This window comes from Simochromis diagramma, unplaced genomic scaffold (assembly GCF_900408965.1).
Source record: "Simochromis diagramma unplaced genomic scaffold, fSimDia1.1 OVJJ01000330.1, whole genome shotgun sequence".
In the NCBI taxonomy this organism is placed as follows: domain Eukaryota; kingdom Metazoa; phylum Chordata; class Actinopteri; order Cichliformes; family Cichlidae; genus Simochromis; species Simochromis diagramma.
In genome coordinates, this window is record NW_024386930.1 from 381,840 (window position 1) to 399,913 (window position 18,074).

General features: G+C 38.0%; 1 protein-coding gene across 1 annotated transcript in view; it reads right to left on the bottom strand.

The window, feature by feature from the left end:
- LOC120736768 (inactive phospholipase D5-like) overlaps positions 1–10,547 on the bottom strand; it is a 75,757-nt gene extending 65,210 nt beyond the window's left edge. The window contains exons 1-2 of the mRNA XM_040037044.1: positions 9,573–10,547; positions 9,050–9,259 (exon numbers count right to left, since the gene is read on the bottom strand). Of these exons, the coding sequence (XP_039892978.1) occupies positions 9,050–9,220 (171 nt within the window). The 5' untranslated portion in view covers positions 9,221–9,259; positions 9,573–10,547. The remainder of the gene's footprint in view (positions 1–9,049; positions 9,260–9,572) is intronic.
- Between the last annotated feature and the right edge of the window lie 7,527 nt (positions 10,548–18,074).

Sequence of the window (18,074 nt, forward strand, 5' to 3'; positions counted from 1 at the left end):
ATCCCTTTTAGCATATACAAAGATATTGCACTTGAGTAGTTTCATGAGCTGTAACCACTCTTATCTCTGCTCTGCTGTATTGAAATTTCCTGAAGCATGAGAGTTTACTGAGCCTCCGGCATTTGAACTATAAGAGCTATGAAGTGTTTGCCAGTGAAATTAAACAGAAAACATTTCTAGAAATCAGTGGAGTTGAGGGGGATAAAAAGAGTATCAAATTAGATTATGAAATGTCAAAATGAAAGCTTTCTTTTTAATCTACATTGTGAGCTACAACAGACCACCAGAGCTTCTCTCTTAAGAGATCTAGAGATGATGGCACAAAGGTTTCATAGAAGGCTTAAATCCTTCTGGACGTTTAAGATAATGTGGATTTCACAATTCAGTGAGGGCTCTGTACTCATGTAACACTTTCACAGCTGAAATAATTTAGCTTTGTGGTACAGAAACAGAGTCTAATGAGTTTCAGCTAATTGCCTAATTAGTTCAATTCATGAAAAAGCATGATTATGGCTTCCAGTGTATCTTCCCCATTACTCTGTCTCGGCAGGTGGTTGTGAGGGGGTAGTTGTGTATGTGTAACAGGGTTGGGCAAAAATGGCTAACATGCATGTAACTGGGATTATGTATTCAGATTACAAAATCATAAGTAAATCATCTAACCAGATTACCATCAAATTTGATTTTAGTAATCTGGTTAGAGATTCTTTCCATCTTTAAAAATCTGGGGAAAAAATAAATTATACAGCCTTTTTTCCATGATAAAGATTGCTATTGATTTACTTATTTACTAAGTAAATCAATAGCATTTACTTAGTAAACTAATTTAGTCTAATTTAGTCAGTCACTTCCCCTTCACAGACATGCACTCCATTGTCTGTGCCAAGGGCAGTTTTTTCAAACAACAGGCAAAGACCTCAAAAGACCTCTTCTGACTTTGAAGACAGCAAAATCTTTTTTATTATGTCCCTGAGTGCACTATCACATTATTCAAGGCCTGAATTGATTCGACAGTAAATCCTAAATATATAACATATATCAGTATAAATACTGAAGGTCTTTTTGCAGTATTACAAAGTTGAGAAAAAATCTCATGTATTAAAATTTTTGATGTAATGTGTATTTATTAACTGATTATATTTCAAAGCAATCAGAGCCAATTTTGTGATTAAAGAGAAAGAGGAAACACGCTTAATTTTGAGATGCCATAAAACAAAGAGAAAAAAGGAATGAAAATAAGAAAGCTAGTTAAACTAAAGGAGATTTAAAGCTCACATGTAGAAAACTGACAGCCAGCATGCCTCAAACTGTCAGGTCCTGAAGAGATGTTTAATTAATTAGAATTGAAACAGATGGTATTCGTTATCATGGTGCAGTATATAGATCACACACCTGGAAACTGACAGTCTGATGCATGCAGTGGGCCAAAATGTTATAGCTCCAATCCTTTGAATTAAAAATCTACATCAATTTACACAATGAAGTTTTCATATTAGGTGATAGCTCCCCCTACTGTTCCTGTAGGCTACAAACTATGCCAGAACTCGCAGCATCAATAAGGATCAAAATTTAATTTAAAGGGTTTAGAAAAGAAATCAACAGCAAATACAAAAGTCATGTGATTCACAAAGAAAATCAAATAAGCATCTATCCAACCAGAAAGCAGTCGAAGTAAACTAAATGAACAAGGCAGGACTATACGACAGAATAGTGAATTAAGGGTATACATGTGTGAGTGTATAAATGTGTGTGTGTATGTGTACCAAGCCAGATTTGTGTTAATTCAACCACTCATGAAAGAGTGCGAATGAGCAATTATAGGTAGTAAATTATTGTTTTAATTTGGGATAATTATTGTTTACATACCCTAAATAGCTTGTTTAAATACAGAGAAACCACTGAAATACAACCAGCCATCAACACAACCAAAGTAAACAAGGAATGCTACCCGTTTAGGAAAATAAATATCTAGTTCCTAGAAACACCTACTTTATAATGTAGAAGTGATTAACATGCAAGAAATCTACTGTGGATCTACCCACTGTGGTGACCTCTTGTGCATAGGAGCAGCTGAAAGTAGCTTTAATTGAATTTCTTTCAAGGTTTGTTATGGTAGCATCTCAAGTTTAATTATGGACCATATAGAACTATGTTGTGTCAGTTATGTTTATACAGTAGTTGCAGCCTTGTACAGTTTAGCTGTAAACAGGCAAGAGGTAAACTTTAACTAAGCATGAAGCCTCCACACAAGGTCAAGTTGATGCTGAAGTGAAATCAGGATGAACTCATGCCAAGCTGTTAAAAAGGAGCCAAGAACCCCGAGCATCAATTTTAATTGGTACTGGGTATTGAACACAGTGAAGAGTGTTGGTGATTGATGATAGTAAGCGTCTGGCCAAAGGTATCTACATACTGACTATAAAGTTTGAATACAACAACAACTCTCACACATATAAAGACATCTGTCTTCTTGCCTTCATTTCTGCTGATCTTTAGGTAGGAAAATAATCCCAATGTAAATCTTCCTTAACTTTGATCAGCACTTTCAGCAGTTCAAATGTGTTGTCTTTTATTTCACTGGCTTCTCTTTGCTGTTTATCTTCCATCCACTACATAATGAGAGTATTCTGTCTATAATCAAACACCTTTAATCAACCGGTCAACATTTTTACTTAAAATGTAATGTGGCTGCTTGACAGGGGGAAAGTGGATTGGTGATTTTTTTTTGTTGTTGTTTAAGAGTAAACAATTAGACTGGAACATCTTACTGAAAGATCAAAGCCTTCGAGCAGCATTATGAAGAGGCTGCTTCATGGTTGAATTTGAACCGCAAAGAAACAGTTTCAGCACAAACTTCAAGATGAGTCTTTTCCTCTGCTGTCAGACAAAACTCACCAATTAAAAATAAAAGGAATCCAGAATTCTGAAAACATGTCCATCTCGAACTGAAAAAGTAAGGTCTCACTGCTTTGAAGGCAGAGACAATTGCCCGAGGTCATCACCAAGTAATGGGGATGAACGCATGAGACAACAGCATTAATGAGGCTGCACTTTCTCCACGGGGAGCAACCTTTTATCTGAGCGTGGTTAAGGACTGAAAGTGATGACAAGAAATCTTTTAGGATCGCCTAAAGGAGGCAGATGTGCTCCTGTGTCCTAATGATTCATTACTGTGTTTTTGTGAATGTATTTATGTCTGTTACATAAATTGCTAACAGTTTCTAAAGCACAAGTTTTTGTTTAAAAAGAAGGTGCTGTAGAATTTAGCAATACACCATTACTGTGCAGTAGGAAATTACAACAGACATTGATTGGGTCAGAAATAGCATGAAACAGAAGAGCTGGTGTGGAGGGTGGGTTGCAAAGCAGCTTGCAGAAGCATCAGCACAAATGTAAAATGTTTCCCAACAGGACTTCCAGGTGAGCTTGATTCTGTGACCTGCTTGAACTAACATTATGCTCAGTTTTATACACCAAGATTATTATTTCTTTCAAATTAATCATATTTTTAAAAAAAAGTTAATTCTCCTCATTTTTGACCACAGGTTTAGTGTCTCTGCATTTAGTATCTGAAATGTATATAAACAGTTCCACCTTGCAAGGCAATGGAAATAATAGGTTTTACTCTGGTTTCCTTCAAGTGCTTAAAATAAATGTATTAGAACACCGTTCTTAAGAACAAGAAAATACAAATGTTTTAAAAAATGAGTCAAAACATCTTTAACTAAAAGACTAAACTTAAAATTACATTTTAAAATTACAAAATTACATAAACTAAAAGTTGCTGAATTCTCATTTTAATACTCAAATTTGAGCCTGGACTCTGGAGTCTCTAAGAAGTCAGATCAAGCACAAGTTTTAACTATTAAAACATTTTTTTTCTGTTAGTGACATGCAAGTAAGTGTAATTTGGCATCTTAATAAACAAATGAAATAAAAATGTAAAAGTGATTTTTGGTAATTAAAAATATTGGTGATTTAGAACAGCTGTGGCAGATCGTTACACTGGGTGGTGGTCTAATAAATTAGTTAAGCAGTATAAATGTTTCACATATATAACTTTATTATGTATTAAATCTGGAGGTTTATCATAAATAATCATAAGTTGTTATTCACTTCATAGACAGCTTCTCAAATTGATTTCCAGAAATTTTCACACAGCTAAAAATATTTCTTGTCACTACATCTACATTTCCCACTTCCAGGGTGAATTTGTGTTACAGATGGACGTGTCAAAACCTGAGTGTAATCTTCCTACCCCTCATTCTTCAACCGATTAACAGCATCATTCATCGCTTCCAGATAAAAAAGTTCATCATAAGATATATGTCTAATAATATTTCATACTTTGACTAATGTGCACTGAGAAATCAATCCAACTTTCTTATTCATTTGAGGCAAATAAATATTTTCCCTGAGTTTCATCATCTTCACTCGCCCATCCCACAAAAATAGCAAATGAGAGGGATAGGAAAAAAAAAGAAATAAACATAATAATGTCACAATCTGCAGGCAGCAGACCGTGTGGAGCGGAGAGTGAGGACCCAAATGCAGACAACGTAGGCAGCAATGAACTTTAACAAAAGACGAGCCATTTATTCAGGCTGATTGTCAAAACAGAACGAAATAAGAAAACCAAAATGAATGAGGAACTAATCATGAAAGCCTGGAAAAGTAGGAACATGGAAACACAGGGGTAGGTGAAGAGGGGCTATGGCAAAGGATGGAGACAATATAGACACCGAGGGATGATGAGGGAAGTGGAAACACATGGAAACACCGCAGGAACAAATTTCCACATAACGAGACAGGGAGAGCAAAACTGAACACAATGCACATGAGACAAGTAGCACACATACCAAGACTCAGACAAGGACATGGCTTGACACCAGGATGGGGATAAACAAACATGGGAGCGCATGACAGACAGGGGAGACAAGGATGAACACACAGACAGAACACAGAGGCATGACTGGGATACAAAAGAGAGGACGAGAGACACAGAGGGCAACAAACATGGAAACATGGCAGACCTAACATGGACAACGCTAAGGACAAAACATAAAGGTGAGTGTAAGAACACAGGAGGAGAACACTAAAGAACGAAACACAGAGACAAGACTAAGAGAACGGGACAATAAGCTGATGACCCTAAAGTGACTAAACAGGAAAACCCAACATAATAACATCCAGAAATCAGCTTAATACTCTAAGGCTATGTTCACACTGCAGGCAAAAGCGCATCAAATCCGACTTTTTTGACCCTATGTGACCCATATCCGATCATGCTATGACAGTGTGAACGGCACAAATCCGATATTTTCCAATCCGATCTGGGTCACTTTCGTATGTGGTACTGAATCCGATACATATCTGACATTTTAGAAAGCGACTGCTGTTTGAACGGTCATGTCGCATTAAATCCGTCTTTTACGTCACTGACACAAGACATACGCCAATTATCAGCGCCGGAGAAGCGCCCGAGAAGACATCGTGAACGCTTCCTGGCAATCCAGTGTAGATGTCAGTGAAACTGTTTGGAAGACAGCGTTGGAGAAACGTGAACATTTTATTTGCACTGTATAATCTGCAGATTCTGACAGAAATCTGCAACTATCCTTTGAAGCACCGCTCCTCTCTAAAACAGCAATAAGAACAATTATTAGACCATATGTAAATAACAAAATAACTTTACAACTTAAAGCTAAATTGGGAAATGTACAGTCCAAAACAAGTCTTTATATTAAGGGCCATCAGTCAAACAATACCGTTTGGTCTGGGTCTAAACAGAGCGTCTTCTTTTGCGCATGCGGGCCGCTTTGAGGGTTCACACTAGAGCGCGTTTGCTATCACATTTTATTTGTAGTGTGAACAAGCAGACAAAAAAAAATCGGATTTGAGCATTAAGACCTGCAGTGGGAACGTAGCCTAAGATTAATACTAAGATTCAAAAGTCCAAAACACAGAACGCTGGGTCACCAGCCAAGAACAATAACAAATAAACTTACATAAGAGGCTAGAAGTCCCCTAGGCCCCATATAGTTTGACCAATAACACCACAGATATGGGTCTATACATCAGCACTGCCACTATGAAATTGAAAATGCAATCAGCGTGTGGAGCCAGCTGTACTTTCAGCTGCCAATTCTTAAAATTCCTCCTGGAGGTTTGGCTATCTTTCATTCACAGTTAACCTCCTGCCCTGGCTCTCAGCTGCTGATTCATCTTCTTTAAGACTGTCTTATGAGCACACAGTGAACACAGAAGATCTAGTAGCTGCTGTAAGAGAAACTTTAAATGGCACTTCACCTCCCTAGGTGCAGGGATGTGCACCTGAAACCAGATAGACGAATGAGTGTGACTACAAGGTGCAGAACAGCCACACCTGTCTACTACAACAAGAAACAAAAAATATATTTTTCAACTACTTAGTCTATGATTCTGACCTCTTGTATGAAATTCTATGTACTCGTGAAAAAAAGCATGTAGTCAATCAACAAACAATAGAGGATCTACAAAGCAGAAGGCTGAATAGAGCACCAAGCACCTTCTTCAGCTGATAATCATTCAGATTATTTGCTGAATGATTTGTTTATTTGCATGATTTGTATTTTGTTTGGCAATGTTAGAAATTAAACTACATCAGGATAAGAAGCAAAAGTAGCTCCACTGCGTACTATATCAAGATCCCATCTTTAGTAATGTACTCTTTAAACTTGCATAATTTAATGAAAGCAACCGCAGCAAACTCATCTGTTACAAAATCAATGACTCAGCACAGATAAGAGGAAAAGAGAAGCGTAAGAGAAAACACATATGCATAGCTACCGAGTAATAACTAAGAGCAAGGTGATGCGCTCGGATGAGCAGTAAAATATGTTCAATGAATTGCATGAGATTGGTCAAATAAGGACAGAAGATGATGTTTAATCCAAATGCAGCACTATCATACTTTCAAAACGTAGCAAGGAATGAAATTTCACCATACATACTGAACTGATCCGTGCTGTTTTGAGGATCGTGCCAAAATGTTCACAGATTTCACAGTTTTTGTATATGTTTTAAGTGGACTTTTGGACAACTGCAGAATATTCATATTCCAAGTTACAACGTGACCAGGTGAAAACATGAGGCTGTAATCAGTCTTTGATTTCTTAGATTGATGACTTCACTTGGAATGAGTAAAAAAACCTTCTTGGAGTTTGAAAATATGCTAAAGATGTGACTTGAATCACATCACTGTGACTGGCACTCTGTGTCCCTAAGGCTCTCAGTATCCAACTTCTTATCTCTCCTTGAACTTACACCACATTTGTCATCGCTGTCAGCAGGAAAACTCTTGCTCTTAAATGTAAAGTCAAGCTCCATCAGTTAAAGAAAATCTCATTATAAAACAATAACGGGTTTGTTCTTGACTCGAATGAGAAATCATATCTGTCAAATGTTGCCAACATATTGTTTACATTAGATGTAGATAGAAAGAGGCAGACTTAATGTTATGCAATTACAGAAAATAAAATCACTGTACACTGTAAAGTTTGCTTTTGTCCTTCAAGCTATAATTTGTTTTGAATAATGCATAGAGTGAATGAGTGTGTGTTTATCTGCATGTCTGCTTGGTAGTGTATTAAAATGCAAAATGTCTTTTCTGTTTTCAGGCTTGACGGCCAACTTGCTGGCCTCTGAGTGCTTTTGTGTGTGCTCTGTCGGCCTGTAAAAACAGACTTACAGTATGCGTGTGCATGTATCTGTGTGATTCAGTGCCTCTGTAGATGTGTGTGGGTGTGCAGAAAGGGGACAGGCTGCTTCATCATTCTAGTTAGTTATGCAGACAGACTTAGCAGCAGTTCTCTGGACGTGGCACTGTTCCCCTCCAGCATCAAATATTCAGCACACACACCTCTTCCATTCCTTTCCTTGACGCTAAATCTCTACACCTGGAAGGCCTTCACAGAATGTTGATTCAGTTTACGTCGGAGCAGCGAGTCTCCTGAGGATGTTTCTAATAGAAACTCCTTTCTAATAGAAAACAAAAGTAACTGTTGAACATCACAAAGGTATAAAAGAAAAGCGTTGCTGCATATAAAGCAAAATTCAGCTTATTCCTTCACTTACAACACAAAATCCCCCTCAGCATGCAAAATTTAGAAACTTAAGTTGATGTGTTATAGAAGCAGTAGTTTACAGTTGAAGTTGCTCAGCAGATTCATTAATATCAGACCCTTTTCTGTATTCGTTTTTACACAAATTTACATTTGCTATAAGGATACATTTTAATGTAGATCATTGTAACCTACAGTACTGAAAGAGGGCATGGTTAACAAAAAAAGAAGTTACTCAACACAATTTAAATGTGACATGACAAATATTTTATGAACGTACAGCAGGTCTATATATGTTTTCATTATGAGCATTTCCTTATAATTAACAATCAATTTTCCCTCTGCTTAACTTAAATTCCTTTTGTTGCTAATAACAAAAAACAAAGTAATTCATTTAATTTAGATTTCTATTAATCAGACATAAGGAGCTGCACTTATCCAAATAATTCGAATTCCATCAATAAATTAATTATTTAGTGTTTCAGCTTTGCATTGTATTCTGAATTTTGTCTCTGCATTATGGCCACCAAACAGTCCACTGTCTCAACATTTTATTTCAGATTTATATAAATAGATATTTTTCTGTCCAGTCTCCACAGCAGCCTCTTCTTGTTAACACTCCAGCCCACATCCTACAATCTGTGTGTGCATTCATAGGAAACAGTTTCCACTCAAATATTATCATAATTTAGTGACACCACCCTCATTCTATCAGTCTGTAATAGTTGAACACAAAAAGACAATCATATGTTAAAATTCTTCTCTTCCATTTTATCCCATTTTTGAAATTACATGTTCTGAAAGGCTTAACCAAGGGTCAGAGGGTGAGAACACGTCCCAGTGGATATGAAAAACACAACATGTTTTTAACTATTCTTAAATTCTACTTAAGACTTCACTCTTCTTTCAGCTGTGTCTAATACCTCATCTCCAGTATCAGAACTTACATGCTCCAGTTTATCCCTCCTGCGAAGCCAGACGCTGGCTGAGTAGTCCTGCTGCTGCACGGCTGTTATTACGGAGCTGGTTGGAATCCCGGTGACTGGATAGCCAAAACCTAACCCCTGACACTTTGTGTCCTGGCCACCTACTATCCCGCGTATTCCTCGTAACTCCATGGCTGGTTGGTTGGGCAACTGGTTCAGTGGTCTTCCACTCTTGCCAAAAAAAAAAAAAAAAAAATCAATTAGCTTGTTGATCCTCAGCCAATAGGTTAAAACAACTCTTAATTCAGCTGCATCCCGTACACTCAAATTTTAACTCAATTTGCACATGCTGAAAAATAAATACACTTATTTCTCTGCAATTATAAAAATGTGAGTTTTTTTTCTTCCAAAGTGGTTTGCTATAAATATTCCGCTCTGGTGGAGCCTCTTCTGTCAGTGTCTTTAATGACTTAAACACAAAATCCCAGTTTGAAGCTTTGCATTCCTCAAAATAATCAACAAACAACTTTCATTCTCACCATACCTCTCTGGTTATAAAATGAGACTGTCCCTGTCTTCAACACTTTTGACAAATGTCCATCGGCTGCAAGAAATCCTCTTTCCAGTGCTTCTCCTTCTCACGATATTGCAGAGATCTTCATTATTTGCTGAGCTGGGTTAGACTGGGTTTGGGCTCTGCCCTCAGCAGACGAGGGACTCCGACAACACTGATCAGGACTTCCACCGATTCAGGCATCCCCCGTGTGAGAGCGTGAGTGTGAGGAACAGGAGAAGGGAGGGGAAGAGGAGGGGTTGAAAAGAACACAGAAAGAGGTAGAAAGAGAGGGGATGGACAGAGTTGAGGTGAAGCTGATTCATAGTCATAGAGGGAGGAAAGACCCCTCTGTAAAGCATACGCCGTTATCAATAGACTCCGACGACAGGAGGAACAGACACATCTGTGTTTATCCAATAAACATTATTCAGCCTTTTTCTTAATCTTAAACCTCTTTTTATCCCTTCAATCCTTTCTCTTTCCACTTCTTTTGGCAATTGCCTCACACTATGAAATATCAGTGTTTTCTTCTTTTAACCTGTCAGCTCTCTCCACTTGTGTCACACTCTTTTGCTGCCTACACCTCCAGTTCTGCATTGTCTTTCTTCATTTTCTTCCCACCGCACACACTTGAGTATTGACAGGTTTTTTTCAGTTGTTTATCTTTCCCCTGATTTATGACACATGTACCTCTGACTGCACTCAAACATGCAGACATACGCACGCACAAACATCCCCCTTGGTGCATCACAGCAGAGTGGTGCAGTGAGGCTGCAGTACCTCTCTTTCCTTACCTTTGGTTGTGTCATTGTGCCAGAGAAGCAACAGAGCTTAAAAACTTTAATTGGCATCTGGGTAAACTCATGCATACTGTACTGACACACACACAGACACACACAATCGGTTCTACTTCCAGTTACAGGACATTGCACTCACTTGTATTAATTTCCTTTCAGTTATTCCTGTGTGCTAGCACTGATCGGGGCGATTGTGGCTCAAGAGTTGGGAGTTCGCCTTGTAATTGGAAGGTTGCCGGTTTGAGCCCCGGCTTGGACAGTCTCGGTCGTTGTGTCCTTGGGCAAGACACTTCACCCGTTGCCTACTGGTGGTGGTCAGAGGGCCCGGTGGCGCCAGTGTTCGGCAGCCTCGCCTCTGTCAGTGTGCCCCAGGGTGGCTGTGGCTACAATGTAGCTTGCCATCACCAGTGCGTGAATGGGTGGATGACTGGATATGTAAAGCGCTTTGGGGTCCTTAGGGACTAGTAAAGCGCTATATAAATACAGGCCATTTACCATTTTACCATGAATCCCTAAATCTATACTATATTCCATTAATCTATAGATGTCTTCACCCTAAAATTTAATGAGCTGCAATACAGAAACTTGCTTTCTTGTTCCAAAAAAGGGGAGGCAGCTCCCCATAATATAAGCAATGCAAGTTCTGTCTCACACACCATCTACACATTGAAGTGATTAGTGGTGGATAGCCAGAGCGCTTTGCTTCACTGAAATAAAAACAGTTCATTTTAATTGCATGCACTGACTTCCATTTCTGTGGTTAGTGTTAATGCTGGGAGTCTGCCAAAGAATGACAACACATGCAGTCTCTGCTTATTATACAAAAATATGATTGGGGTGCCACTTAAAAATAAATAATAAAATAGCGAGAAATATATAAGGCTGTGAAGGTGTTCGGATTTTTTTTATTTTGTGCATGGGAGGAATTCAGGGTGCTGTCAAAGAAAATGTGTACTGGTTTAGTCTAGATTTGATACAATTCCTTAGTCAGAGCCAAAGATTGTATAAAAGATGGATTCTGCCACCATGAAGTCAACCATTAGGTTTTTGATTCCATATTTTTTTAAACCTTTGGGCCCTGCTATGTCAGTTTTTTTGTAAGAGGGCAGAGTGCTAAGTTATGAACTAACTACCAATTCTGCTACAAAGTGCTAACTCACAGACTAAAAGACTAGAATTTCACACACTAAAACAATTAGCTCATTTTAATACATTTTTGTTTACATAGCACCAACTCAAAGCAACAGCTCCAAAATGTCATTTTTTTTTTTATGGTAAGCTAAAGTGTAAGAGAGACAACCCCAACAAACAGAGGCTTTTCATGAGCAAGCACTTGGCAACAGTGGAAAGGAAGAACTCCCTTTTGACAGGAAAAAACTTCCTGCAGAAACAGGCTCAGGGAAGGACAGCCATCTGCCTTGACTGGTGGAGAGTGAAAGGAAAGAGAACAAAGAAAAGAAAAGCTTAGAAAGAGAGGTCAAAAAGCAAACTCTAGGATGGAGAACACAAAATTCAATGACATGCACAGGTGATTTTTAATATATACACATGGAGGGGAACGATGGGAGTGGAGCAAAAATGCTCAGTGTATCATGGGATGTTCCCCAGCAGCCTAATACAATTGCAGAACAACTAGTGGATGATTTAGGGTCTCATGGATCCAGCCCTAATTTTAATCTTTCTCAGAAAGGAAAGTTTTAAGCCTAGTCTTTAAAAAAAAAAGAAGATTTCTGTCTCATGAATCCAAACTAGGAGCTGGTTCCACAGGAGATGGACCTGATAGCTGCAGCCTGGCTCTCATTCAACTTTTAGAAACTCTAGGAACCACAAGTAACCCTGTAGTCTGAGATTTAAGTGTTCTATTGGGACAATATGGTATAAAGATGAGATGTGATTTTGTCTGAGCTTTCAAGACATAGAAGAGAAGCTAATAATGAACTACAATACTCCAGCCTCAACATAAAGAAATGCAGGACAGGACGTTTCTAATTTTATTTCTAGGATATTTATAAATATTGTGCAGATGGCAGAGAGCAGTCCTACATATGTGTTTAATGTGCCCATTGAAGCACATATGTGCTGATCAAAGTGTACCAGATTAAACAATAAATCTTTTAACATTTTTAGCACAGAATACAATAACTTCAGGTTTGTCCAAATTTAGGAGAAGAAAGTTACAGGCCAGGCCTGTTTTGAAGACATGCCTGTACTTTACTTTCTGTCGTCTGGCTTAATAGACAAATGTAGTTGAGTACTATCTGAATAGCAGTTAATTTTTTTGCAGTGTCTTCTAATAATATTGGATAAGAAAAGAAAGTATTGGTCACAGCACAGAGCCATTCGGATGAATAAACTAGAATCTATTAAATCTAACAGACAGATACGACTCATTTAATTTAATTGAATACAAGCAGTGCATTGTTATCTCAGTTTTATGTTATGAGCAGTGGTATTAAATGGTGGATGGAGGCCTAGCAGAGCAAGTATAGAAACACATCCCCTGTTAGATGCCGTAAGAAGATCATTAGTAACCATCACAAGTGTTGTTTTGTTGCAAACGTCTTGGACAGTCTGTATCACACAACAGGTAATAATATTTGTTGGATACTTCCATTAAAAAGGTCCAAACACAGAGGAGGTTTGATGACTCCCCAAATTCCAATGTCCAGATGGATGTTATGAGTTTCTTTCATTTTTCAGTCCCGGTTAGAACTAATGTTACTATTAACTGCCGATCTGGTGAAAAAGCACTTCCACACCTTTCATGAATAAAAAAATAATAATGACATCATTGTATCATCTGTTATTTAGATGCACTGCATAATGTTCCTCAGACACTCCATAGAGATATAATTAAAGATTAAAATTAAGATTCAGTGTTTTTTGGAAAAAAAGAACTTACAGCAAGCCATATGTCAGAGCTGTACAGTTGGCTTAGTAAGTGTATTATAAAATTTGCTTTTGAAGAATACTCAGTTTTCTACATTGCTGTATAGAAAGTTATCAGGCTCATTTCATACATGGATTACTTTATACCGCCAATCCAATCATCAAGATTATCCTTTATCCAAAGAAATGGTGTGAACGCTTCTACCTATACTGGCCTCCTTACACAGGATCCAGTCTAAAATTTGATTAGTTGTTTTTAGGAGTCTCAGTGGTTTGGTATCCCTTTCTTAATAGAAACTTTAAAACCCTGCAATCCTAAGAGAGTACTGAGTTCTACAAAACAGCTCCTCTCGGACGTTCCTAGATCCAGGCTTGAAAGCAGAGGCGATAGTGATTTGAGTGGTGGCTCTTAATCTTTGGAACAACTTACCTCTTTACATAAGAGCTGCCCAGTCTCTCAATCTTTTTAAGCACTTTAGAAAACACTATTTCTTCTTGCTTTTTTGTCTAGTTGAGCAGAGTATTCTGGCTTTTATTATGCAAACACAGTCTTATTTACTTGTTTTATTTGAGTTTTAGTGTATCTTTATTGTTTGATTTGGTGACTCTTACACATATAATTGCATATTTCCTGAAACTTTACAGCACTTTGGTCAACTGAGGTTGTTTAAAATGTGCTATAGAAATAAACTTTGACTTGACTTATACCTCATCCTGGTGGTTGCTACAGAAAGGAGCCTGGGCTGTCCACACAAATGTTGACATGCAGCCTGAAAAAAATCGTTGTATATTAAATCACACAGCCTCACAGTCAATAAAGTTTGACCTTCTCTTCTGTTTTCTCAAAGGTTTAGAAAACTCGCCCTTACTAGACATGAAAGGCTAATACTACCTAGCTTCCATTCATTTCTGTGTTATTTTCAAGTGGCTGATAATTTTTTTGTGACACCTCATTGCATTTAAACAATGCTGAGTCAAGAATATTTGTGAAGCAGTCTCAGTCCCTCTGCAGCTCTGTTTCCTTCACTCACATTTTTCTCGGCTAGGAGCCATCAGTGGAGACGCGGGCTGAATACTGAGCACTGAGGTTAATCAGGGAACTCAGATGAAGAGGGGCCCACAAAACCACTGCACCTTGCTGAAAGGCTTTTAGGTTTTAGCCTTGGGGGAAAAGCATCACATTAGCTGGTACACTACAAAGGTGTCTGACTGATGAAACACTTTATTTCTATTAAAGTGGATCAAAAGTGATCCCAGGCTGCGACTAGGTTAAAGCACAAAGCACAAAGCATTAACCGAAAAACTTTGCTTGTTAAGTACACTTTTTCTGTCTTTTGTACAGTGCCGTGCAGCACAATAGAAAGAACCAATTTATGCACTGTGATCCTTGATAACATCCAACATGGTAGTGCAAAAGCAGCATAGAGTCAGTACCACGCTGCTTTAGCCATAACACTCTCGAAGCGGAGCTCAGGTTGTGAAACCATAACTCAGTGCTCCTCACACAAGGAGCAGCAGGAGATGAGTTTTATACACTCTGTGATAAAACTTTCAATGTTTCAAGCACATTTCTTCTAAGAAACAATTCCTTATATTGCCACATTCACACTGAGTACCTGTTTCATAACAACACAACAACTTACAAGATATGAAGGAGCAAATAAAAACATAAATCATAAAGGGTATGCTGCTGGCAAGTTATCCCAAAGAGATGCTTTTAGAAGCTCGTACAGTATTTCATACCCTGATTATCAGAAGATGTCATCCCATTTGAGGAACATATGAACATATTTGCTGCGAAGAAGCTTCTGAAATTAAAGAATTTATGTGCCCTTCAGAGAAGCTCATATTTACTCAAGATTGCTTATGAAAACCATTTGCTTCATTAAGTTTCAGTAAATCATGGAGTAAACATTTCTTGGGTTTTTCCCGCTTTATTCCTAATGAAGAAAATAACTAACAGACAGTAACACATACAGTGCTTTGACTATAAAATACATTTTAAATGAGTTCTTTAATCACATCGGGAAAAAAATGACTGCCTCGACATCTCAAAGCCAGTGTATGCAGGGCTTACTTCTCCATCCTTTAAATTATAATAACTACATCTGCTCAAACAACCCATGCTATTGCTGTTTGGAGTATTAACACAAACCACATTCATTATGCAAGAGAAAATGTTCCGCTGGGCTTGTTGAATAATAAATGAAGCTTTAGTCACAAAGCTATAAAAGTCCAAATTATTTATTGTTTTTTTCTAGTCGGAAAATAGGCAAATTTATTACTGTTTCGAAGGTTATTTTGGGCGAGCTGCATCTCATGACATTACAATGACTACCTAAACTAAAAATGATAACTCAAACATAAATCTACGATCTGCCCCTGATATTCGTGGTACAGTATATGAATACACATTTCCCTGAAGCTCCCTGAAGCTCATCTCTGTAATGATTGCACCATAAGCTTCCGTGACCTTTCCAGTACAGAGGCGTCCAAAGATTAGTCAGCCAAACATGCCTCAGCCAAAATCAATACGCCCCCTGAACCATCAACAGCACTGAAGATCACAGACGCCTTACCTCCATCGCTCCTTCCAAGTCTTAAACACCTGCAGTCCAGGGGAGTGCGAGGCCAGTCTTTCATCTCATGCAAAACTATGCAGACTGTGTTATGTCCAGCTTGAACCGACCATTAAATACTGTGGTCCATATCAGGTTGGTCCTGCAATAACCCCAAACAAGGAAAAGTTAATGGACTCTCTGTCCTGCCTGAGCGTGAGGATTAAATACCTCTATAAGCCCCTTCGGAGAAACAAAAAGGAGCCAGCAAGTAGCGTCTAAAAAGTAGAAATTTATGTTTTGGCAAGATTAATCTTTTTAAATGAATAGAAGATGAAGACATTTACATATTTTTCATTTTGCAGTTTCGCTCTTTTTGTCTCCTTTTGCCTCTACATCAGATGGGAATAACTCAAGTTCTCTAGTAGGTCTTAAATGCTTTCTCTTACCATCTTTCTCAATCTCTTTCTCACCTCCTGTGACTCGGGGCTCTGCCATTCACTCTCACTTCCACAGTCTCTGGAAAGACACACTTGTGGGGAGTCATGCTCTCAGCAAGAAAAAAATAAATCACACAAGGGTTTAAATCCGATTCACTTGATGTAATGACTTAGACTTCAATGTTATACATCTATGGGAAAATACTTATCTTGCATTACCCCTACAATGTTTATTCCCTGCTTCTACTGTGGGATGCACTGATGATTACAAATGAGAGATAATGAGCATCTCTGTTTCTGTTTCTCTGATCCTCTATCCCTTTGCCTCGCTAATTATTTATCTGAACTCTTGTTCATTTTCTTTTCACTTTCATTTTTCCCATAATTTGGATCTGTTCTATTATATCAGTATATTATATTAGTATTTCAGCATCATAATGTTAAAATGTGTGTATGTGTGTGTGTGTGTGTGTGTGGGGGGGGGGGGGGGGGAAACTCTGCATTGCAAAAGCCAAACTGGAACTTGGAATTAAAGAGGTTTCAGAGTGAGAGATGAAAGAGGACAATTACAGTAATGAGCCCATTGTGACCATGTGAGTTATGTTTTGGTTAAATTGTTTTTGAAGTCTCCCCAATTATCACAGTGTTCAAACATAGCATATCATTATTATTATTATTTTTTTGCATGATCAGAAATAGCAGTGTAATTAATTGCTTCCTTTATTCGTATTTCACCTTAATGAAACATATCAGGCTGTCACAAATTTTGAAGAAAGTGGGTTCTGGTATTTGCCCAAAAAATGATTGCCAGTATTTAAACTGCTGTAATTGACTTATTGGCCTCTGATCTGCCCAAGAAATCTCAAACATATCTTTCACGGATGATATCAAGTCATCTTGAGCCAGAAATAACATTCCTGTCAAAAGGTAGAAGTTGCAATCAACTGTCTGTCAAAAAATGACTGTTATAAATGCTTTTTTTTTTTTTTATCCAGGTAAAAAAGTTTCATTGAAATTAAAAACTTCTTTGTCAAAAGAGATCTGCCTAAGATGGCAGCACAAATTAAAATATATATATAACATAACAATTCAATAAAGATATTTAAGTGAATTCACTATAATGTGGAAGACAGACTAAGGACAGGGGCATTTGAGGTGGATACAAACTGTTCTGCATGTTTAAATACCTGAGGTCAACTATCCAAAGAAACAGCCAGTGCAGAAGAGAAGTGAAGAAGAGAGTGCAGACAGGGTGAAGTGGGTGGAGTGTCAGGAGTGATTGGTGAGAAAAGGATAGCAGCAAGAGTGAAAAGAAATATTTGCAAGATGGTAGTAAGACCTGCTATGTATGTATGGTTTGGAGACAGTGGCACTAACAAAAAACAGAAGGTAGAGCTGGAGGTGGCAGGGTCATAGATGCTCAGACTTTCTCTGGCAGTGACCAGAGTGGACAGGATTAGAAATAATTCTGTCAGAGGGACAGCTCAGGTCGAGGGCTTTGGAGATCAAGTTAGAGGGGAAACAATGAGATGGGTTGGACCTGTGCAGGGGAGAGATAGTGGATATATTGAATAAAGGGTGTTGAATATGGAGGTGTCAGGCAGAAGGAAAAGAGGAAGACCACAGAGAAGATTTATGATATTGTGATGTGCAACAGGTTTGGTGTGATAGAGGAAAATGTGAAAGCATTAAGTACAATAGGTGGAGTCATTGCAAAACATGCCATTTCTTTACATCATATATATCCTTGACATAAATCCTGTTGACTACAGCCTATTTATCAATATAAACAAAGATATTAGACAT